Genomic DNA, 19,807 nt, shown 5'->3' with positions numbered 1-19,807 from the left:
GGAACAGAGGGGAAATTTTAAAGAAAAAAATAAGAATCACACCTGATTTCCACCATGAAGAGATAACATGTTGATATATTGTGCGAGTGTGTGGTGTGTGTGTTAATGTCTTTGTCTTGTTTTGGAAGCAGGATAATGAATTGGGAAGTATTCTTTCCTCTTCAGTTGTCTGGAAGAGTTTGTGGAGAATTGCATTATTCCTTCCTAAATGTTTGGTATAATTTACCAGGTAAACCTGGGTGTGGCATTTTCTTTTGGGAAGGTTATTTCTTTGTTGAGTGACCATTGATTGTGTCTTTCAAGGAATTTATCCAGTTGATCTAAATTGGTGAACCTTTTGCCACAAATTTATACTATTCCCTTGTTATCCTTTTAATGTCTATAGACTAGGTAATGATATCATCTCTGTCATTCCTGATGTTGATAATCTGGGTCTTTCTTTTTTGGCTAAAAACTAAAAGTTATCAGTTTTATTAGCTAAATATTTATCAACTTGGCTGGAGGTTTATCATTTTATTGATCTCAAAAAAACAGCTCATGATTTCATTGATTTTTCTCTATTGCTTTTTGATTTTCTACTTGATTGATTTCAACTCTGATACATAGTATTTCTCCCCCTTTTTCTACTTAATTTGCTTAATTATTGTAGCAGAATTAATTGATTTGAGACCTTTTTTTCTGATACATGTTTTGTGTTATACATTTTCTTCAAATAGTGCTTTAGTGACTTTCCATACATTTGTACAGAGGGTGCCAAAAAAAAAATGTATGCAGATTTTAAGAAAGGAAAAAACTTTTAAAATTGTAATACTCAATATACACCGATAACAAAAGATGAATACAAGTCATATGTCTACATTTTTTTTGGTACCCCCGGTATATTGCCATATTATTTTGTTGCTGGAGGCTCTTGGGTATATCCGGAGGCAGACGTAACCTGGAGCAGAAGCTAGATTCTTGTCTTCCCACATGAAAGAATTCAAGAAAGACAGACGAAGGAAAGCACAGGAGTTTAGTGAAGCACACTTTAGAAGGAAATGAGGGCAAACGCCAAGGTTGCATTGCCCTGAGGGCAAACTCCAAGGTTGTGTTGCCCTGAGGAAGTCCTGACCAGTGATTTTTATCTCCCTTAGGGCCTGGCTCCTCCCCGTAGGCAGGACTCTCCGTTTCCCACTCTTCTGTCCTTATTTGTTTCCTCCAGAACTGTCCTGGCGTCAGATGCATGATGAGAGTCACAGTCACTGCAATGGAAGTGACATTATAATGACATTCAAATTAGCTAAAGATCAGGTCCTGGTCATGGATACTGGCTCTGTTGGACAAAACTGGTTCTTGTTTTTCTCTAGCTGCAGGTGCTGGATACAATTTATTGAGAAACTGTGGCTAGGGAGGTGCCTCGTGTTGTATCCTGGAGGGGGTCATTTCCCTAAGCTACTATCTATCCTGCCTCACTTTCACTACAAAATACATTCTAATTTCTTTTGATTTCTTCTTCAATTGATGGGTTGTTTAGAATTGTGTTACTTAGTTGTAAATTATTTGGGAACTTTTTTCCAGAGATATTTCTGTTGTTAGTTTCTGATTCCATCGTGGTCAGATAAAATACATTTTATGAATTGAATTTTTTTTTTAAGTGTGTGCAGTCTTATTTTTAAAATTTGTTTTATTTTTCAATGACAGTTGACATACAGTATTACAATAGTTTCAGGTGTACAACATAGTGATTAGACGTTTATATGCCTTATGAAGTGATCATCCCAATAATCTAGTAAACATCTGACACCACCCATGGTTATTACAATATTGACTATATTCTCTATGCTGTACTGCAGACTCTGTGAATACCTTGTAACTACCAATTTGCACATCTTAATTCCTTTCTCTTTTTTACCCACCACCCGCAAACCTCTTCCCACCTGGCAACCCTCAAAATGTTCTCTGTGTCTATGAGTTTCTGTTTTCTTTGTCCATTTAATTTGTTCTTTAGATTTAATATATAAGTGAAATTATATGGCATCTGTCTTTCTCTGTCTGTTTTTATGGCTGAGTAATATTCCATTTTCTTCTTCTTTATCCGGTCATCCATTGATGGACACCTAGGTTGTCTCCATATTTTGGCTATTGTAAATAATGCTGCATTGAACATATGTGTGCACATGTCCCTCTGAAATAGTATTTTGTGGGGGGGGGGGTTGGATAAATACTTAGAAGTGGGATAACTGGGTCTTTTTTTTTTGTCTCTTGTGATATCCTTTGTTTTAAAGTCTATTTTGTGTGGTATAAGTATTGCTACCCCAGATTTTTGTTTGTTTGTTTCCAGTTTCATGAAATATCTTTTACCATCCCTTTACTTTCAGTCTATGTGTGTCTTTTGATCTGAAGTGAGTCTCTTGAAGGCAGCATGTGAAAGGGTCTTGTTTTCTTATCCATTCAGCCACTCTATGACTTTTGAGTGGAGCCTTTAATCCATTTACATTTAAAGTAATTGTTGATAGATATGTAGTTATTGCCGGTTTATTATATTTTTTATCTTTTATCATCATCTTCCTCTTAAAGAAGACCCTTTAACATGTCTTGTATTATTGGTTTGGTGATGATGAACTCTTTTAGCTTTCTTGTGTGGGAAGTTTGTTATCTGTTCTTCAATTCTAAATGATAGCTTTGCTGGGTATTTGCTGTAGGTCCTTGCTTTTCATCACTTTGAATATTTTATGCCAGTCGCTTCTGGCCTGCAAAGTTTCTGTTCAGAAATCAGCTGACAGTGTTATGGGGGCTTGCTTGTAAGTGATTAACTACTTTTCTCTTGCTGTCTTTGAGAGTCTTTCTTTGTCTTTAACAGTTGGCATTTTAATTATAATGTGTCTTGGTGTGGGCCTCATTGGATTCATCTTGTTTGGGACTCTTGGTGCTTGTATGTCTATTTTCTTTGTCATGTTAGGAAAGTTTTCAGTCATTATTTCTTCAGATAGGTTTTCAGTCCCTTGCTGTTTCTCTTCTTCTTTTGGTACCCCTATGATGCAAATGTTGGTATGCATGATGTTGTCCCAGAGGTCCCTTAAACTATGCTTTTTTTTTTTATTCCTTTTTCTTTTTGTTATTCTGAGTGAATGTTTTCTGCTGCCTTATCTTCCAAGTTGCTGATTTGATTTTCTGCTTCATCTAATCTACTGCTGATTCCCTCTAAAGTAGTCTTCATTTCAGTGATTGTATTCTTCATTTCAGACTGGTTCTTTTTTGTGTTTTCTATCTCCATTTTTATGTTTCCTATCTCTTTGTCAAAGTTCTCCCTGAGATCATTGAGCATCCTTCTAACCAGTGTTTTGAACTGTGCATCTGATCGACTGCTTGTCTCCATTTGGTTAAGTAGTTTTTCTCGAGCTTTGTTCTGATCTTTCATTTGGGACATGTTTCTTTTCCTCTCCACTTTGGCTGTCTTCCTGTGTTTGATTCTATTTATTAAGTATAGATGCTATGTCACCTGGTTTTGATAAACTGGCCTTAAGTAATAAGTGTCCTGTGGGGCCCAGTGGCATAGTCTCCTTTGTCACTGGAGCCAGATGCTCCAGGTGAGTCCTGTGTGGGGGTTGTATGTGCCTTGCTATTATAGTTGAAACTTGGTTGTTGTTGGAACATCAACAGGAGGGATTGACCCTCAGGCTGATTGGTTGTGAGGACTGGCAGTGACTACAGTGGAGGAGCTGTTTTGCAGGGGCTGACCCTATGGAGAAGGATTCACTTTAGCATGGCTCTGGTGCCTGCTTTGGGTGTGACATTTGTTGATGTGGTTAGGTGGTGCTCTGGCATAGTCTGAAGCTGGACCCTGGGTGTGTTGGTTCTGGAGCCTCTTGAGAGGGACTCTGGTGCAGGCCCAAGTCTGCTGCTGCCTATGGTGCCACTTGGTATGAGCTACCAAGTGATCTGCAGATGGTTGCTACTTGTGCTGGGCTTGGAGGTTCCTGAAGAGGCTAAGTTGCGAACTGAGGCTGGCTGTCACTAGTACTGGCCTTGGTGTTACTTAGTAAGAGGTATGGAGCACACCGAGGCCAGATGCTGCTTGTTTGGGGTTTGTGAACCTTTGAGAGTTTTAGTAAAGTTTGCAGCATGAGCCAAGATAGGCCATTTGTATGGAAAAGCCACTGGAAGCATCTTGGGTAGGCATGCAAGTTGGGTGGGGCAGAGTCTCGGAATCACCAGGGTGGGGTGAACAGTGTTAGCCAGGTTGATGGAGACTCAGATATTCAGACACGGCACCCACCTAGTTCTGCATGCTGGGTGGTGGAAGGGCTCAACAAAGGAACAATGGCTTTTGCTAGCTCTTCTGTCTGAGAGAAAAGTGCCCTTCCAGCCCTCACCCTGAAGCCAAACAATTCAGTTCCTACCTATATGTCCCTGGTGCCTTTCGAGTTGCAGCCCCAGAACTGGAGCTCAGATCAAGTGAATCCATCTGCGGATGGCTCTGTGCACTGGCATTTTAAGAGGAATGCCTGGGATTCTAGCTGCATTTTTTCTCACTCATCCACATTCTTGGCTTTCACAGCCAGAAGTTGTGGGGACTTCTCTTTCTGGCACTGGAACCCTGAGCTGGGAATCCTGATGTGGGTCTGGGACCCCTCATTCCTCATATGGACACTGTGCTGCCAAGAGATGCCTCCCAGTTTTTAACCATTACACGTGGATGTGGGACCAGCCCATTCAGCTTGTCTGTCCCTCCTACAAGTCTTGAGGTGGCTTCCCCATATGTTATTAGTTGTGGGACTTCTGTTCAGCTGGACTTCAGGCAATTTTCAGTGATGGTTGTTCTGTAGTTCAGTTGTAATTTTGTTGTGGTTGTGGGTGGTGGCAAGCATAGCCACCTACTCTGCCATCTTGACTTGAAGCTCTGAGACGGAATTTTCTGACCCAGGAATTGGTCTAGCTCAATAAATGTTCACTGTGGACTTAAGAAGGAAAATCTGTATTCTGCTATTGTAGGGTGGAGTATCCAGAAATGTCAATTAAGTCAATTTAGTTGATAGTGTTGTTCAAGTTTTCTTTATCCTTATTGATTTTCTGTCTGCTTGTTCTATCTGTTTCGAAAGAGATATTAAATTTCTGACTCTATTTGTGAGTTTGTCTATTTCTTCTTGCAGCTCTATCTGTTTTGGCTGATGTATTCTGAAGCTTTTTTTTTTTTTTAATTAAGTGTAAAAATGTTTAAGATCGTTATGTCTTCCTGATGAGCTAAACCCTTTGTCTGTATGAAATGACTTTTTCTGTTCTTGGTACCATTGTTTCCCCCCAAATAAGACCTAGCCAGACCATCAGTTCTAATGCGTCTTTTGGAGCAAAAATTAATATAAGACCTGGTCTTATTTTTAATATAAGACCAGATATAATATTATATAGTATGATATAATATAATATAATACCGGGTCGTATATAATATAAGACCGGGTCTTATATAATTTTTTCTCCAAAAGATGCATTGGAGCTGATGGTCCAGCTAAGTCTTATTTTTGGGGAAACATGGTATTATTCTTTGTTCTAAAAGTCTTTGTGTGTTTTGTGTGTGTGTGTGTGTGTGTGTGTGTGTGTGTGTGTGTGCGCGCGCGCGCGCGCGTGTGTGTGTCTGATATTATAATAACCACTCTAGCTTTCTTTCGATTAGTTTTATCATGGTATGTATTATTCTGTTTTTCTATTTTAACCTATTTTATCTTTATATAATAAAGTGCATTTCTTGTAGGCTGCACATCTTTGGGTTTTGCCTTTTTCTTCAATCTGTCAATCTATATCTTTTAATTGGAGATGTTTTGGCCTTTTATACTTAGTGCACTTATTGATTTGGTTAGATTTAAATCTGTAATATTGCTATTTGCTTTTTGTTGATTCCATCTCTTCTTATTTCCTTTTCCTCTTTTTTCTTTTGCCCTTTACATTGTTAGAATATTTTTTATGGTTCCATTTTATCTCCTTTCTTTGCTATTATATGTAATTTTTTATTTTACTATTTGAGAGGTTGCTTTAGCGTTTGCAGTCTGCATATTTACCTGGCATATCGCAGATGCTCAACAAATATGCATTGAATGAACTCATGAATGCCCTGGAGCCCAGGCCAAAGGGCTGCTGAGCTCCGGATGCATCAGGAATGGCCATTAGTCCTGTGCTGTCACTGTTTATTCTTTTCCAGCTTTTCTTTTCCTCTTTTACGCTATGTTATTATGGGTATTGGCTTTAGTTTTTCTGTCTTAATGTTAGTGTCTTGAGTGAGGGTTCTGTGTCCTCCCCGTCTCTGCCTTCTTAAGGTTTTAACAAATGGATACTTGATCCTTAGGTGATGCTTTAGGTAGGCTTGGTTTTGAAAGTGTGTGGATTGGATACTTAGAATGAAAGAGCTGTGGCCTTGACTTATCATGGCTAAACCCAAACGGAGCATCCTTATCGGGAAGAAAATGTTTTTAAACGTATTAAACAGGAAAAAAATCCTTCAACAAAATGGTCTAATTTTAAGATTAGCTGATCTACGCAAAGCTACACATGGAAAGAAAATTCAGACATAACAGATTTTTCCCATTTTTGGAATGCCACCAGTTATTTCAAGGCTCTTGAATTAAAAAAAAAAAAAATCACCGTGCTTCCTGATTAAAAAGAAAAAAAATTTATGGTCTCTTTTTCTTTTCTGTTCTTTTTTTTTTTTTTTTTTTTTTTCCCTAGCAAGTAACGGGCAGAAGCTTTGGTGATAAAGATTTTCGGACAGGGTTAGAAAATGGAATCCTTCTCTGCGAGTAAGTATATCCTGTATTCAGTTGCTTTTTAGTCAAGAAAAATTATTAATGCTATTTGGTTTGTCTGTAAAACTTCCAGTGTTTTGTTTTGAATTTATTCACAGTTTGAATCTGAAAGTCAAAAAAAGAAAAATCACTGAGCTAAGCAATTTCAAACTAGATAAAGGACTATCTGGTAGCTGCTACTCAGCTCCAGCCAACTTTTGCATTGTAAGATTCGGGCCCAGGTAATTGGAAGGATGTGGACCAAATTGTGGCAAAAGTAGCACTTTTCTCCCCTCTAGCCACCCCTTTCCCCCCAAACAAAAGCAGCCTGTGCCAAATGCAAACAGTGCTTCTATTTGCCAGGTAATATTCCTCAATGGACCTGCTTTCCTGAAGTAGTTTGAATATATTTAATTTGTGCTGTCGGCAAAAGCACATGTGAACAATAATTGCAGTGTTTAATTTTTATGTTTTGAACCTGGGATTTTTCAGAGTGCTGCTGTGATGATGGATTCAAGAGCTTTCTGTGAAATAGTCTGAACACAGTTAAGCTAGAACCTTAATACTTATAGATGATAGACCTAAACTTCAAATCAAGATGTCCAATTTTTAATTTATTTAATAGATTCTGTAATTCAGTACTGATTTGTGTTTCATTGAGGTAAAATGTATGTACATGAAATACACAGCTCCTGAATATGCAATCTGATGGGTTTTGAAAATTTTATACGTGCATGTAACCTATACCCTGATCAAGGTATACAACAGAAAGTTCCCTCATGTCCTTTCCTAGTCAATCTCCACCACCTGTAGAAAAGCACTGTTCTGATTTCTGTCAGCATAACATCTATTTTATGTTATCTGGACTTTACGTAAATGGAGACAAACTGTATGTACTCTAATTTTGGCAACTTTCAGAATATTGCTTAGAATCCACCGATGTTGTTGAAAGGGTGTTACCAGCCCAAAGTCTGTATGCTCAGCCCTTTGTTTCGAAAGGCCAAAACTCAAAACATCCAAGTTTGGAGTAAGGAAAGGTTTACTGATTGAGAAGTCACCAACCAAAAAGATAGGAGACCCATTCCTCAAATCCATATTAAGAAAGTAGACTTCAGGCTTCTTGTATGTCTAGGGAAGGTGAAACGGGAGAGGCTGTTTTTGTAAAAACTCAGGTCCCAAACAAAACTCCTTTAATGATTACATGTCTACAGCAGGAGCTTTTAGCCTGAAGGCTGTGGAAACAAGGCTGACTTGAACAGGATGGAGTCAGAGAGACCGAGCATTTCACTCTGACAAGAGCTTGGGTTTTGGAGCCTGAGAACTAGATACTTGGGTCCTTACTTCATCCCTTAAGTATGTTAACCTCTTCTGGTCTTTTTTTTTTTCTTCTTTAAAATGATTGTGACTCTTGCCTGTTCCATAAACTTTTTGTGAATTTCAACAGGATCGTGTGGATAAGGTGCCTTAAAAATTACATTTGCTCTACAAATGTATTATAGATGATTATGCAGCACCTTTCAACACATTTCACATCAGCATCTTCATCTTTTTTCCCCAATGCCTTTCTTTCTTCAAAGAGAAATTTACATGCCCTGATTGCTGTTTCCATACCGTCCTTCCTATGGTCTCTCCCCTGTTATACTTACTTCCCTCACCACCTCTTTTCCTTTATTAAATCTAAATCAGAGCTTATCTCATAAGTGAACCATAATTAGTTTAGTATCTCACCAGAGACAAGCCCAAACAGGCTCCTAACCCTTCCCTCCTATTCTAGCCCCTGCTTCTTCAATGATTCTAGGTTTACCAGACTAGTCAGAATATGATCTAATTTATGTCCACAGTGTTCTCTGGACTCTATTAACACGTTGCGTATGGATCACGAGAATCTTCACGAGGGATTTAAACCCCGCCGTACGCAACGTGTTAAAGTGGATCTTTGGTACCAGTTTTTTTCTGCCTAACAATGGCTCCAAAGATTCTTGTAGGCATCCACCTTTCCACTGTATCCCATGAATAAATCTGTCAGGGAGTAGTATCGCCTGCTTTTGTTTGGATTGAGCAGGCTTGTCTGAAGGCAAGGCTCTGAATCTAGAGACATTTGCACATACAGAACTTGTTTCTTACCTAGATGAAGATTTTGGGTTAGAGAAGGAATACTCTCACAAGTGCAGTGACACACGCTATCCATGGGCGTTTTACAAACACATTAATGAATGTTAGGTCTAGGGGAGGAAAAGTAGGGTTGAGGTCCAGGCGAAGGTTAGGAAATAGTGTGGTTAGACAATCCGGAGACACAGATTATAGCAGGGGCCTCTTTCACTAAGCACAGGGCTTGGACCGTCTATGGTCTGAGGGTGAAATAGAGGAAACTGGCCAACATAGGATGTGGACAAATGTTACGGTCTGGGTAGGTAGGGCAAAACCCAAGACAAGAGTTATGATCTAACCATGGAGGAGTCGACCCACTGGTGTATTTGAAGGAATCTGAGGACCCGGGTCAATCCTGGCTTCCCAGTGAGACTGCTGCTGGCAGCCTGGCAAAGAGTTTCCTAAGGTGGAATGAACTGCATCGGTAGCTTGAGGCAAGGAAAGCCAGTGGCATGAGTCCCAGCCAGGGCCTTGGTGAGAAAGCTGCGTCAGCAGCCGGAGAAACCAGATGCAAACAAATTTCTAAGGACTAGACCCACAGAGCAATGAGAAACATAAACATGACCCAGGAGTTACATGCACTGAAGGTTGGGAACAATGGAGGAAGAAGCTTTCCCCCTCCTTTTTAGCCAGGGGTGAGGGCATGGCTAGGTTTGATCTGACCATACTGGGCTGCTGCAGACTGAGATTAGCAAGGATATATTCTGGGACTTTAATCCAGAGACAATCTGGCCAGCAGGAGGACTTGCACTGTTCCAGGCCTGGGGTTGGTTGGTGGCAGGGGCCTGAAAGGCAGGAAACTCACTTTGGGGGTTCTCAGGAAAGTGAGAGATCTCAGACAATGGACCCATACAGGTCTTAAATACCCGTCTTTGGAGAGCAGCTGAGAATGCCTAAGGCTCTGCCACTCTCTAGAACCAGGGAGAGTTTCTTGGGTGCTGGTGATGAAGGAGTTCTAAGTCATAACCACTACTCATAGAACAACATTTAAAAATGTAAGATGTCTGTCATTTCAAATTCAGAAAACTAGCAGTTCTGAGGCTGGGCTTTCATAACATACAGTTCTGTTTTTAACAATTATTGGGACTTTTCAACTTTGTTTTATTCAAAATAGAAGCCAGTTAGTGTCGTGTAACAGTGTTATGAGCCCCGCTGAATATTACGTGAACAGCATCAGTGAATTCTCACTTTTGTTCAAAAAACCCTCATCATTTTGTCTGAATTGAATTGGCTCTAAATGTTTGTTGCAACTGTGGAGGGACACCATGCTCTTTGTTCGCTAAAAATTTCCTGAGTTGTTCACGAGTCTGAAAAAAATTCCTAGTTCTCCTCAAGCTAAAGGGCATCTTCCGGGAGTGGGGTCTGATTTTCTTCTTATCAGCCCGGTTCCACACTTCCCTGTGCCCTATAAGGACTATATCATACCCATTTTACAAAGAAAGTTACTGAGGCACAGAGAATTACGTGACTTGGCTAAGGTTATACCGATACGAAAGATTTAAATTCAGAAGTCTGATTTCTTAGCTTTTGCTGTTACCCACTGTCCTGTGTCCAGATTTGGGATTTTAATGCGTGAGAAAAGCAAAAGGTTGTGGGGTCGTAGAGAAATGGAATTGGTGCCAGAAAACCTAGCGTTGGAGGGAGAAGGGCAGTACAGAGGATAACCTCTGAGTTGGTGGTCTGGGAAAAATGTAAGCATCAAGGGCCTGGTGGGCCCTCGAACAACAAGAAGGCAAGTCCAGTAAGAGTGAGGGCATGCAAGGATAGGACATTGTGGTCAGCGCAGCATGTAGGTTTCAGTGTTCTTAGGTGGGGCCGTCAAAACTAGGTGAAGACAAATAAAAGTAGTGGACATGTACTAAAAACTACGGCTACAGGAGAGAGAAAAGACTGGCACCCACAGGCAGCATATAAGATGGAAATTGAGTAGCCTCCAAATCACCCTGGAGATTCTTTTACCTTCACAGTAAAGTGCAGTACTTATGGCTTCACATACGCACCCCTGAGTGTACAGTAATACTTCTGCATAAATATATAGCTTACAGGAATAGCAAATGGGAACTAGAGTGCACGTACCAGATAGAATTATACTGGATGTGTTTTTGGTATAATCATCTCTCTCGGCCTCTGTTGCTTTTGCCAGATGTGCGTAGTTGTTTTGGAGGTTACATGTTCAAATGATGTAAGCCCTCCCCTGAGCATTAAGTGAAACGTCGGGGGTCCAAGTGTGCAAAGCTGCCAACGTGCGTGCGACAAGTGCCGTGCTGTTAGAAATGTTACTTGCATACCATGTCAAGTCCGTGAGGACGTCAGGGGTTAAGAGGGAGGCTGCAAAGAGCCATTCCCTCAGGAAGCTGCTCCTACCACAGAACCGCGGATGTCACTCATCTACTGCCCTGCACCCAGGTCCGACTGTTTGGAAATAATTCCAGAAAGGGAAGTTTCTGACCTGTTTTTCTGATTGTGACTTTAGTATTCAGATATAATTCTATGGAATTCCACCTATATCAGGGGGTGGAAAATTGACCTATTTTTGTGCTAGCCTTTCTTCTTGCTAAGAATGGCTTTTACATTTTGAGAGGGTTGTAAATCAAGCAGGAGTTTGTACGTGGATCATAGAGCCTAAAATGTTTGCTACCTGGCTCTTAACAGATAAAGTTTGCCAGCCCATAAGGACTATGGAATTAATTTTAGATGCAACTTGTTTACCCTCATAAAGTTAAGGCTTTGACTTTGGGCAGTGCAAAAATGCTATTTGGGTGCATCACATAACTTTTTAAAAGGTTTTCCTCAGGAGTTTCTTTACAAGTCCCCCCTACCCCACCCCATCTTTCATTTTGAAAAATTATAGAAAGGTTACTTATAGAAAAGTTACAAAACTACTGCAAGGATTGCCCATATACCCTGCAACTAGATGCAGTTATTATCATTTTGCCATACGTGCTTTATATATGTTATATGGTATGTAACAAAAGCCAGTTCCCTTCTATGAGAGAGCAGAATGGAAAGTGAATGGATATGGATTTGGGAACCCTTAGGTGGAATGCTATGAAATTGTTGTATTAGAAGACCAAATCAGTCAGAAAATGTGATTTCTATCTAGTGGATAGTCCAGATCTTAGATTTGCCTTCTGTGTGTCCTTACAAGTTACCTAACCTCCCGAGCTTCTCATCCATAAAAACAGATATAATTGTACCTAATTCACAGGAGTGTTCTGAGCATTAAATGAATTGGTAATAGGGATAAAACTCTTTGTTTAGTGCTTGAAACATAGCAGGCACTCAAATGTTAACTTTTCTCCCTTTGTCTATGAAATGGGGAATCACTACCTCGTAAGATCCCTCAGAGATGCCAGTGAGAGAATACTATAAAGGGTTCGGCAGTGTCTGGCACTTGTTGGCACTCTGGATCACTAGCTGTTCTCATTATTATTGTTGGAAATAGGCCCAAAGTCAATTATGAATATGACACAGCCAATGTAATCTGTGTCCCTGTGCTCCCATCAGCTCTCTCCCGAGGGCTGCCAACAAGCCACAGGATGAGTGAATCGGGATTTTACTTTCTAGCTTCTCTTGCCTCGCCTGTGATCAAAAACTGGGCAACAAAGTCTGGGTCCCTTACAAACTTGGTCATCTGTGAATAATGAGCTTTGGCTGGCAGAACTTGAGGTTTAGAATGATTGTTTTGAAAAGAGTAACCTTGACCTCAGTGGTGATGTCATTTCCTCCTGCTCCCTGCAGTCTATTGTGGTTTCTTCCTCTGGGAAGCTGTTCCAGCACCCTCCAGGCAAAGTTGCTGGATTCTTCTCTTGCTTCTAAGTACCTTTGCTAGCTCTGTGCTAGCTTCACCTCTCTATCCCACGTCTGCTTCCTGTGCCAGATCGAAAGCTTCCTGAAGGCCCTTCTATTTATCTTTGAATTTCCCTCACAAGACACTGGTCTATCACATAATATATTTATTACAAACAACTTATTGAATAAATTGAGGCTAGTAGTAAGATTTCTATCTAGACTACCTAATCATCACTGACCTTACCTTTCTCCCAGTCTTAGCTGTCATCATCATTATTATCCTCTGCCTCTGTCCCCTCCCCTCCCCTCCCCTCCCCTCCCCTCCCCTCCCCTCCCCTCCCCTCCCCTCCCCTCCCCTCCCCTCCCCTCCCCTCCCCTCCCCTCCCCTCCCCTCTCCTCTCCCACACACATGCAATTTTACATAAAGAATGGACCCGTTCCTAAAGATTCAGAGGTCAAGGGATGGAAGTATCTGCTTTCTTTATGTGTAAGATGCTCCATTACAGCTCCATCTTTTTAGGAGTTACAGAGGTGAATGTATGCGATTGTCCTGCAGATACATTTTCATGGAATGTGAATTCTGAGTATGTTAGTCTGCAAATAAGTGACGAATAAAGAATGTCTTAGTGGATTTTTGTCTCAGTTCTTACGTTGCTGAAATGATTTTCTGAAGATAAGAAATCTGTTGGCAAACACTTGTTTATATCATCGCTGATGAATGAGCTGCTTATTCCAAGAAGGAGCGTTTGCCTTGGATTCTTGTCCTGATTTCAGCATGAGCTGTGGTGTGCCACCCAAACGTACTGGTCTCTAGGACAGATTGGGAGCTCATGGTGTAGCTTTGCATGGAGACCTTTTGTCATACTGAGGAGTTGTTAGACATTGACCATGTTCTGTGCAGCCCCAAATTAGGCACCGAGGGGCATAAAAAGGAAATTCAAGGCCTGATCCCCGATCCTCAAGAGTTTTATAATGTGCTTGGGGATTGAACACACACAAAGCAGTTGTTACAGTGTAAACCAGTATATGAAAAAAGTGACCAAGATTTAATTGCCAATATTCAATAAGTAAAACAAGGGAAGATTTTTTTGTAGCTTGGGAGAGAGTTATTGGGGAGATGTTATATCACGTGAATTTAACTTAAGCGGACAATAGGGTGAGGGAAAGAGAAGGGCATCCTACACAGGGACAAGGGCAGGAGGAAAGGTTTAGGGTGCGTGTGCTGTGTGTAGCATGCATACAGGAGCTCTGCCTCACAGAGGGGAGAGCGTCTCTTCTTCAACCAACTAACCTTTTCAATAACCCACTTACAAGTGTGGTAAGTTACTAGAATGTCTAGTACACTATGCAATAAAATCATGTAACAGGAGTGCCCTGAACAGATCTGGAATCTGAATCCTAGCTCTGTATGGGATATAAACCTCAGGTTCCCTTGAGAAAATGACATTTAGGTGGAGACCCGAATGAAGAGTAAAAGTTAGCCAAGGAAGGGGGAAGGGAGATGAAAGTAGAGAGGAGGTACGTTCTAGACTGAAAGAATAGTGTGTTTGAAATTCACAAGACAGAAAGAAGTTGTATATATTGGAGGAATTGAAGAAAACTTGTTTGGTCAAAATGTAGAAAACGGGACAATGGTAAGAGATGGAGGTAGATGGAGAGAAGAATGAGGCAGGGGCAGGATTGCTCAGATCCTTCCAAAACAATGGAAATGAGAAGAATTTTGAAGAAATCAACATGACTTGGTCAGGCATAGGGTATAGGTGAATGAAAGAAAAGAGTAAAATATAATTTCAGTGTTTCAGTTGTTAAAGAGAAGCAGGAAGGGGCCCTTGCTGCTGACTGAAAAGCGTCCTTTATTTGTTAGGAGAGGTCATGATTTCAGTTTGAGCAGGGTGAGTTTGGAATATAGACAGCCCATGAGGGCCTGGAACTTTTGGGTAAGATGATGGATTTATTTATATTGGGTTTGCCAGCCATGGCTGGACATCAAGGCCAAGCTGTGAGATATGAAAGATCACATCAAGAAAGGACAGCAGAACAAGGTCTCAGTTTGAGGAAGTCTCCACCCTGGGTCACAAAGGGGCTGTCAGAGAGAAGAGAGAAAACCAGGAATTGTGGTGTCATGGAAACCAAGGGAGCTAAGACTTTTGAGAAGCTGGAGGTCACCTGTATCGCATAGCTCCGGCAGCGGTCAGCTTGGGCAAGGCCTCAGGAAAGGCCTGCCTCGCTGGTAGAGGAAGGCACTGGAGACCTTAATAGCCATCTCTGGAAAGTGCCAGTCAACTGACCATGATGCAGCCTAATTGTTTTAGGTCTGGCTCATGTTTTTGCATCATTTCAATGGACTATTTTAAAGAGCCCTTATCTAACATAAATTGCACATGCAATATTTTCCTCAACTATTGAAAAAGAAATGAGATTAGTCTGACCCAATGTCTTATATACTTTGTCTTTCAAATGAGACACTTTAGAGAGTGAAAAGGGGGTATTAACCAGCTGAGATGCTGAAAATCTGTGATTGTCCTTGGCTAACCGGGATGTGTGGTCACTACAGCGGTTGGAGACTCCAGACTACTGCCCTCTGATCACCATTGCTTTGTTCAGTGTTCACAAACCCATCCCTATTTGATCCTCTCAGCCATGCTGGGGGATGTACAATCTAGAGCAGATCTTCCCACCCCCCTTTGTAGATGATTAGATGGAGACCCAAGGTGGTAGATCCCATTGTGTCTTTGAACTCTTTGTCTAGAGCTCTTTCTCTAACCCAGATGCTCACTCATATCTCAGCAAACTTGGGTGCTTTTGCCCTTACTGATTTTGGCTTTAACAGGCTTGGCAAGAATTTGATAGGCCTTCTATGTAGGGTTCTCCCTTGTCTTTCTGCCAAATCACAATTGGCCTCCCTGACTTGGCCTCGGTCCAGCTCTTTGGCACCAAGACTCATTAAGCTTTTCAGTTCAAGTGAGGACATTTCAACCCACTCTTTTTAGAAAAAGATCTCCAGTGAAAAGCTGCTTTTTGTTTGAAGATTGGCCTGGCTTAGGTGGGGACTTAGGCAAGAAGTACATATCCCCAACAGCCTTCTGTTAGGAAAGACGAAAACAGACGAAGAACATTGAAGGCGAATTGGTAGGACTCATGATGACCAGAATGGACTCCCAGTGTTGCCTTTTTTTCTTTTTGTTTTTGAGTCCTCGCCAAATAAACAGCCCTTGGTTCCTATTCAAAAGGAGGATTTTTAGCACAGTGTGTGTATGTGTATGTGTGTGGGGATGTTACTGTTCCCATTCAAATTGCACTCTAGCATCAATTACAAGAGTACACAAGACTCTTGTGTGAATTTGAAACAGTCTCAGACTCATCCATCTTTGCAAATATTATATAATCCTTGTTACAATTTCTTTTTTCAGCACGTAGTTGTACATGACCTAGACCAAGTAGGGCAATTATAGAGTATGTTTCGATGCTTCCGAAAAATGTGTTTGAAACCTTTTTTAGCATAATTATTATTCAGAAACCACTTCCCTCAAAATGGGTGATTTCCTTCACCCTATCAATCTGTGTCTTAATAAATATTAAACTTCTGGTCATTTAAATCATAGGCTTAATCTCTTTCCTCCTGAACAAATTTAGTACACATTTATTAGAATGATCAATTGACTTAAAAAAAAAAAGAGTAGCATGTTTAAATATGGGCTGTTTGTGTGGTAGAGGAGAAACTGGCCTACCCCATTGCCTGCCTGTGGAGTTACATACTGGATTAGGATTTGCTTGCATTTGAGAGGATTTAGTAGCTGCCTAATTGTGTCTCTTTAATAATTCAGTTTTTGATTGTCTCCACTGGGCTGCCATCTGGGTGGGCTGGCTTCCCACAATGAAGTGTGCAAAAGTCCTGCCTCATATGTTCCATTCTAAATGTTTCCCTTGGTTTCCCACAGGAGAGGACCTTTTCCTAAATAGCCCATCAGGGACCCAGTTTATAAATGATTTGTTTTTCAAGTTAACTATGCAGAAATACTTTCCTCTTTATATTAAGGGGAAGAAGAAAGAGTGAATGAAAAGACAAATAGAAAGTTGAAATTCTATGGCTGAATGATTAACTCCAGTGCCTGCCTTTCCTTATGTCACTATAGTCTGTGTTACGAGTCAAACATTCCCAAATATGGCTTAATGGTGCCTGGTGTCCCTTGCCACAAGACAGGACACGATTCAAGTTCCTTTGCCTATATCCTGGTGTCCCTCACAGTCTGGGAGCAGTGTTTCTATTTGGTTTATCTGAACCATCCCTTTGCACTGGCCACAGAAAGTGATTATTGTTCCTTTAATTCTCTTTGTGTTGCCCTACCTTGGTGCCTTTGCTGTATTTCTTCCCAGCATTTGGAGTGCTCACTTCACTGTCCATTTCCATCTCCCTAAATCCTAAACTCACATAGGGGGCCCCTTTTCCTGCACTAAGGTAGCCCCGACCTGCATCCTGAATTCAGTGCTTTCTTCCTTCTCTTAGTGCCCATGGTAGTAATAACCATACGTCCTGAGATGGAGGCGACAACCTTGATTTCAAGTGCTGTCTCTTGTTTCTGGTTTGAAAGTATTTTGGCTTTGTCTAGAGCAAGTAATTTGTCTCACACATGGCACTACTCTTGAGGTTGTATGTTTTAACTTTTTATTAGATTATAAATTCCTGGACATAGTGACAGTGACTCACCCATTTTTTTCCATGCCTAACAGTGTTTGCATGTGGCTGGAATATAGTAAATTTTGGAAGAATGGGAAGAAGAGAGATTATTACAAATTGAAAAATTTTGAAATCATTAATGTGCTATAACTAATCAATAAATGTGTATAAATAATGCTATATTAATTCAAAGTGGATTATAGACCTAAATGTAATAGCTACAACTATACAATTCTTAAAATAAAATGCGGAGTATATTTTTGTGACCTTGGATGAAACAGTGATTTCCTGCATATAACATCAAAAGTATAAATGGCAAAAGAAAAAATAGGTAAATAGGACAGTATCAAAATTAAAAGCTTTTGTCCTCCAAATGATACTATCTCCCAACCTACACAATGGGAGAAATATGATGATATTTGCATATATCTGAGAAAGAACTTGTATCTGGAACACAAAAAGAACCCTCATAACTCAATAATAAAAACATAAACAATCCAATTGAAATGGCCAAAGATATCTGAATAGATATTTATCTAAAGAAGATATAAAAATTGCCAATAAGCATATGAAAAAAATGCCATACATCATTAGTCTAAAGAAATGCAAACCAAAAACCTCAATGAGATTTTTACTCACTAGAATGGCTGTAATTAAAAAGGGAGAAAGTAAGTGTGGCAAGGATGTGGAGAAATTGGAACTTTCATATATTGCTGGTGAGAATTTAAAATGGTACAACCACTTTGGTAAACACTTTGGCTGTTCCTCAAAAGGTAAATATTAAGTTACTGTATGACCCAGCAATTATAGTTCTCGGTACATATCCAACAGAAATGAAAATATATGCCCAAAAAACTTGTATACAAATGTTCATTATAGCAATATTCATAATAGCTCAATGATAGAAACAACCCAAATGACCATCACTGATGAATGGAATGATAAAATGTGGTATAGTCATACAATGCAATAGTATTTGGCCATAAAAAGGAATTAATTACCACCACATGCTACATCATGGATGAACCAAAGCCATTATGCTAAGTGAAAGAGCCCAGTCACAAAAGATTGCATATTATATGATCCCATTTATGTGAAATATCCAGAATAGGCAAATCTATAGAGACAGAACGTAGATTAGGGGTTATTTAGGGTTAGGGGTTGTAGATGGGTGAGATTGGGAGTTAAAGCTAATGGGTATGGGATTTCTTTCAGAGTGAAAGAAAACTAAAATTAATTTGCAGTGATTGTTGCATAATTCTGTGAATTTACCAAAAAAAAAAAAAATCAGATTCTACACTTTCAGTGGGGTGAACTACATGTAAATTATATCTCAAGCTGTTAAAACATACACACACACAAACACACACACACACATTACGGTATTGAAAGTTTTGTTTCAAGGTGTTTAAAATACCCTCTAGAAGACTCACTCCAAATGTCATTCAGTGTGTTTCTAGATGTACTAGTATCATATTGTAATGTGCTGCCAGTATTTTAGAACTTCACTGAAGAGAACGTGCTATAGATTAATTATATTTTGTCTAGTTCCAAAAACGATGTAAAGAAAATTGTAAAATTAAAACTGAAAATCAAAGGCACGTTTATTAAAGTCAGAAAGCATAATATTAGACAAAGAAAAGCCATGAAATGGGGTAATGAGGAGTCTATATTGCTTAAATGCTGCAGTTTTCCTTAACGTAAAGCTCCTTTTCTACCACAGATAAAAAGGCTTTGCTTTTAGTCCCATTCTTTCCTTGTCAGAGCTTTTGTTTCAAGAACACATTCTCCATTCCTCTGAATAAGTCTGCATTCTGTATTTCCTCTGCATACCCAGTAAAGTAGAATAATGTGTGCTACCCAAGGGGAAGTAGCTATGCTGTCCCCCCACCCCCCCACCCCGCCACCAGCTGCCTTCTTATGTGTGTCATGTGGTACATCAGAAGAAGAACCCAGAGACTTTACTGCCTCCTTCAGGGCCAAGCAGCTCCCACCTGTCCTTTAGAGAGGAGCAGGTGACCCTATCCATTCCCAACCTCCTCCTCCAGACCAACAGAAACTTAATGAAATAACAGTAATTGGTGGGAAAGAGCTAGAAGCCTGTCAGATGATCCTTATATTGTGTGGTTGCTTGAAGCCACCTTTAGTCTTGGTGCTGAGAAACTGGTTCAGATGTGATTCACAACAACAACCATTGCAAAATTGTTCATGCACCTAAAGTTCACTGCAATTTCATAACTCATGTTTTGGGGGAGAGATCCAAGATGTCAGAGTAGATAAACACTGCCTGCTTCCTTCAGTGAACAAATTTAAATTACAACTAAATTATAGAACAATTAACCTAGAGAACCATCTTAATTGTAGCTGAACAGAAGTTTTATAACTAAGGACATAAAGAAGGCATATCCTTAGGAGGGGTGGAGATGCGAAAGGGGCTAGTCCC

At 40.2% G+C, this 19,807-nt stretch overlaps 1 protein-coding gene across 4 annotated transcripts in view; it reads left to right on the top strand.

The window, feature by feature from the left end:
• Window positions 1–19,807, top strand: part of LIMCH1 (LIM and calponin homology domains 1) — a 348,428-nt gene that overhangs the window by 135,555 nt on the left and 193,066 nt on the right. For 3 of the 4 annotated variants that reach the window (XM_088789955.1, XM_074324612.2, XM_074324614.2), the window contains exon 2: window positions 6,694–6,764. The exons of the other annotated variant lie outside the window; for it this stretch is intronic. In XM_088789955.1, the coding sequence (XP_088646081.1) occupies window positions 6,694–6,764 (71 nt within the window). The remainder of the gene's footprint in view (window positions 1–6,693; window positions 6,765–19,807) is intronic. 4 annotated transcript variants of the gene reach the window in all.

The sequence above is a fragment of the Rhinolophus sinicus genome, chromosome 1 (assembly GCF_057876585.1).
Source record: "Rhinolophus sinicus isolate RSI-liver-muscle chromosome 1, RSI-T2T, whole genome shotgun sequence".
Taxonomy (NCBI): Eukaryota; Metazoa; Chordata; class Mammalia; order Chiroptera; family Rhinolophidae; genus Rhinolophus; species Rhinolophus sinicus.
Note: the sequence above shows the minus strand (reverse complement) of the source record. Positions and strands in the feature narration are given on the sequence as shown.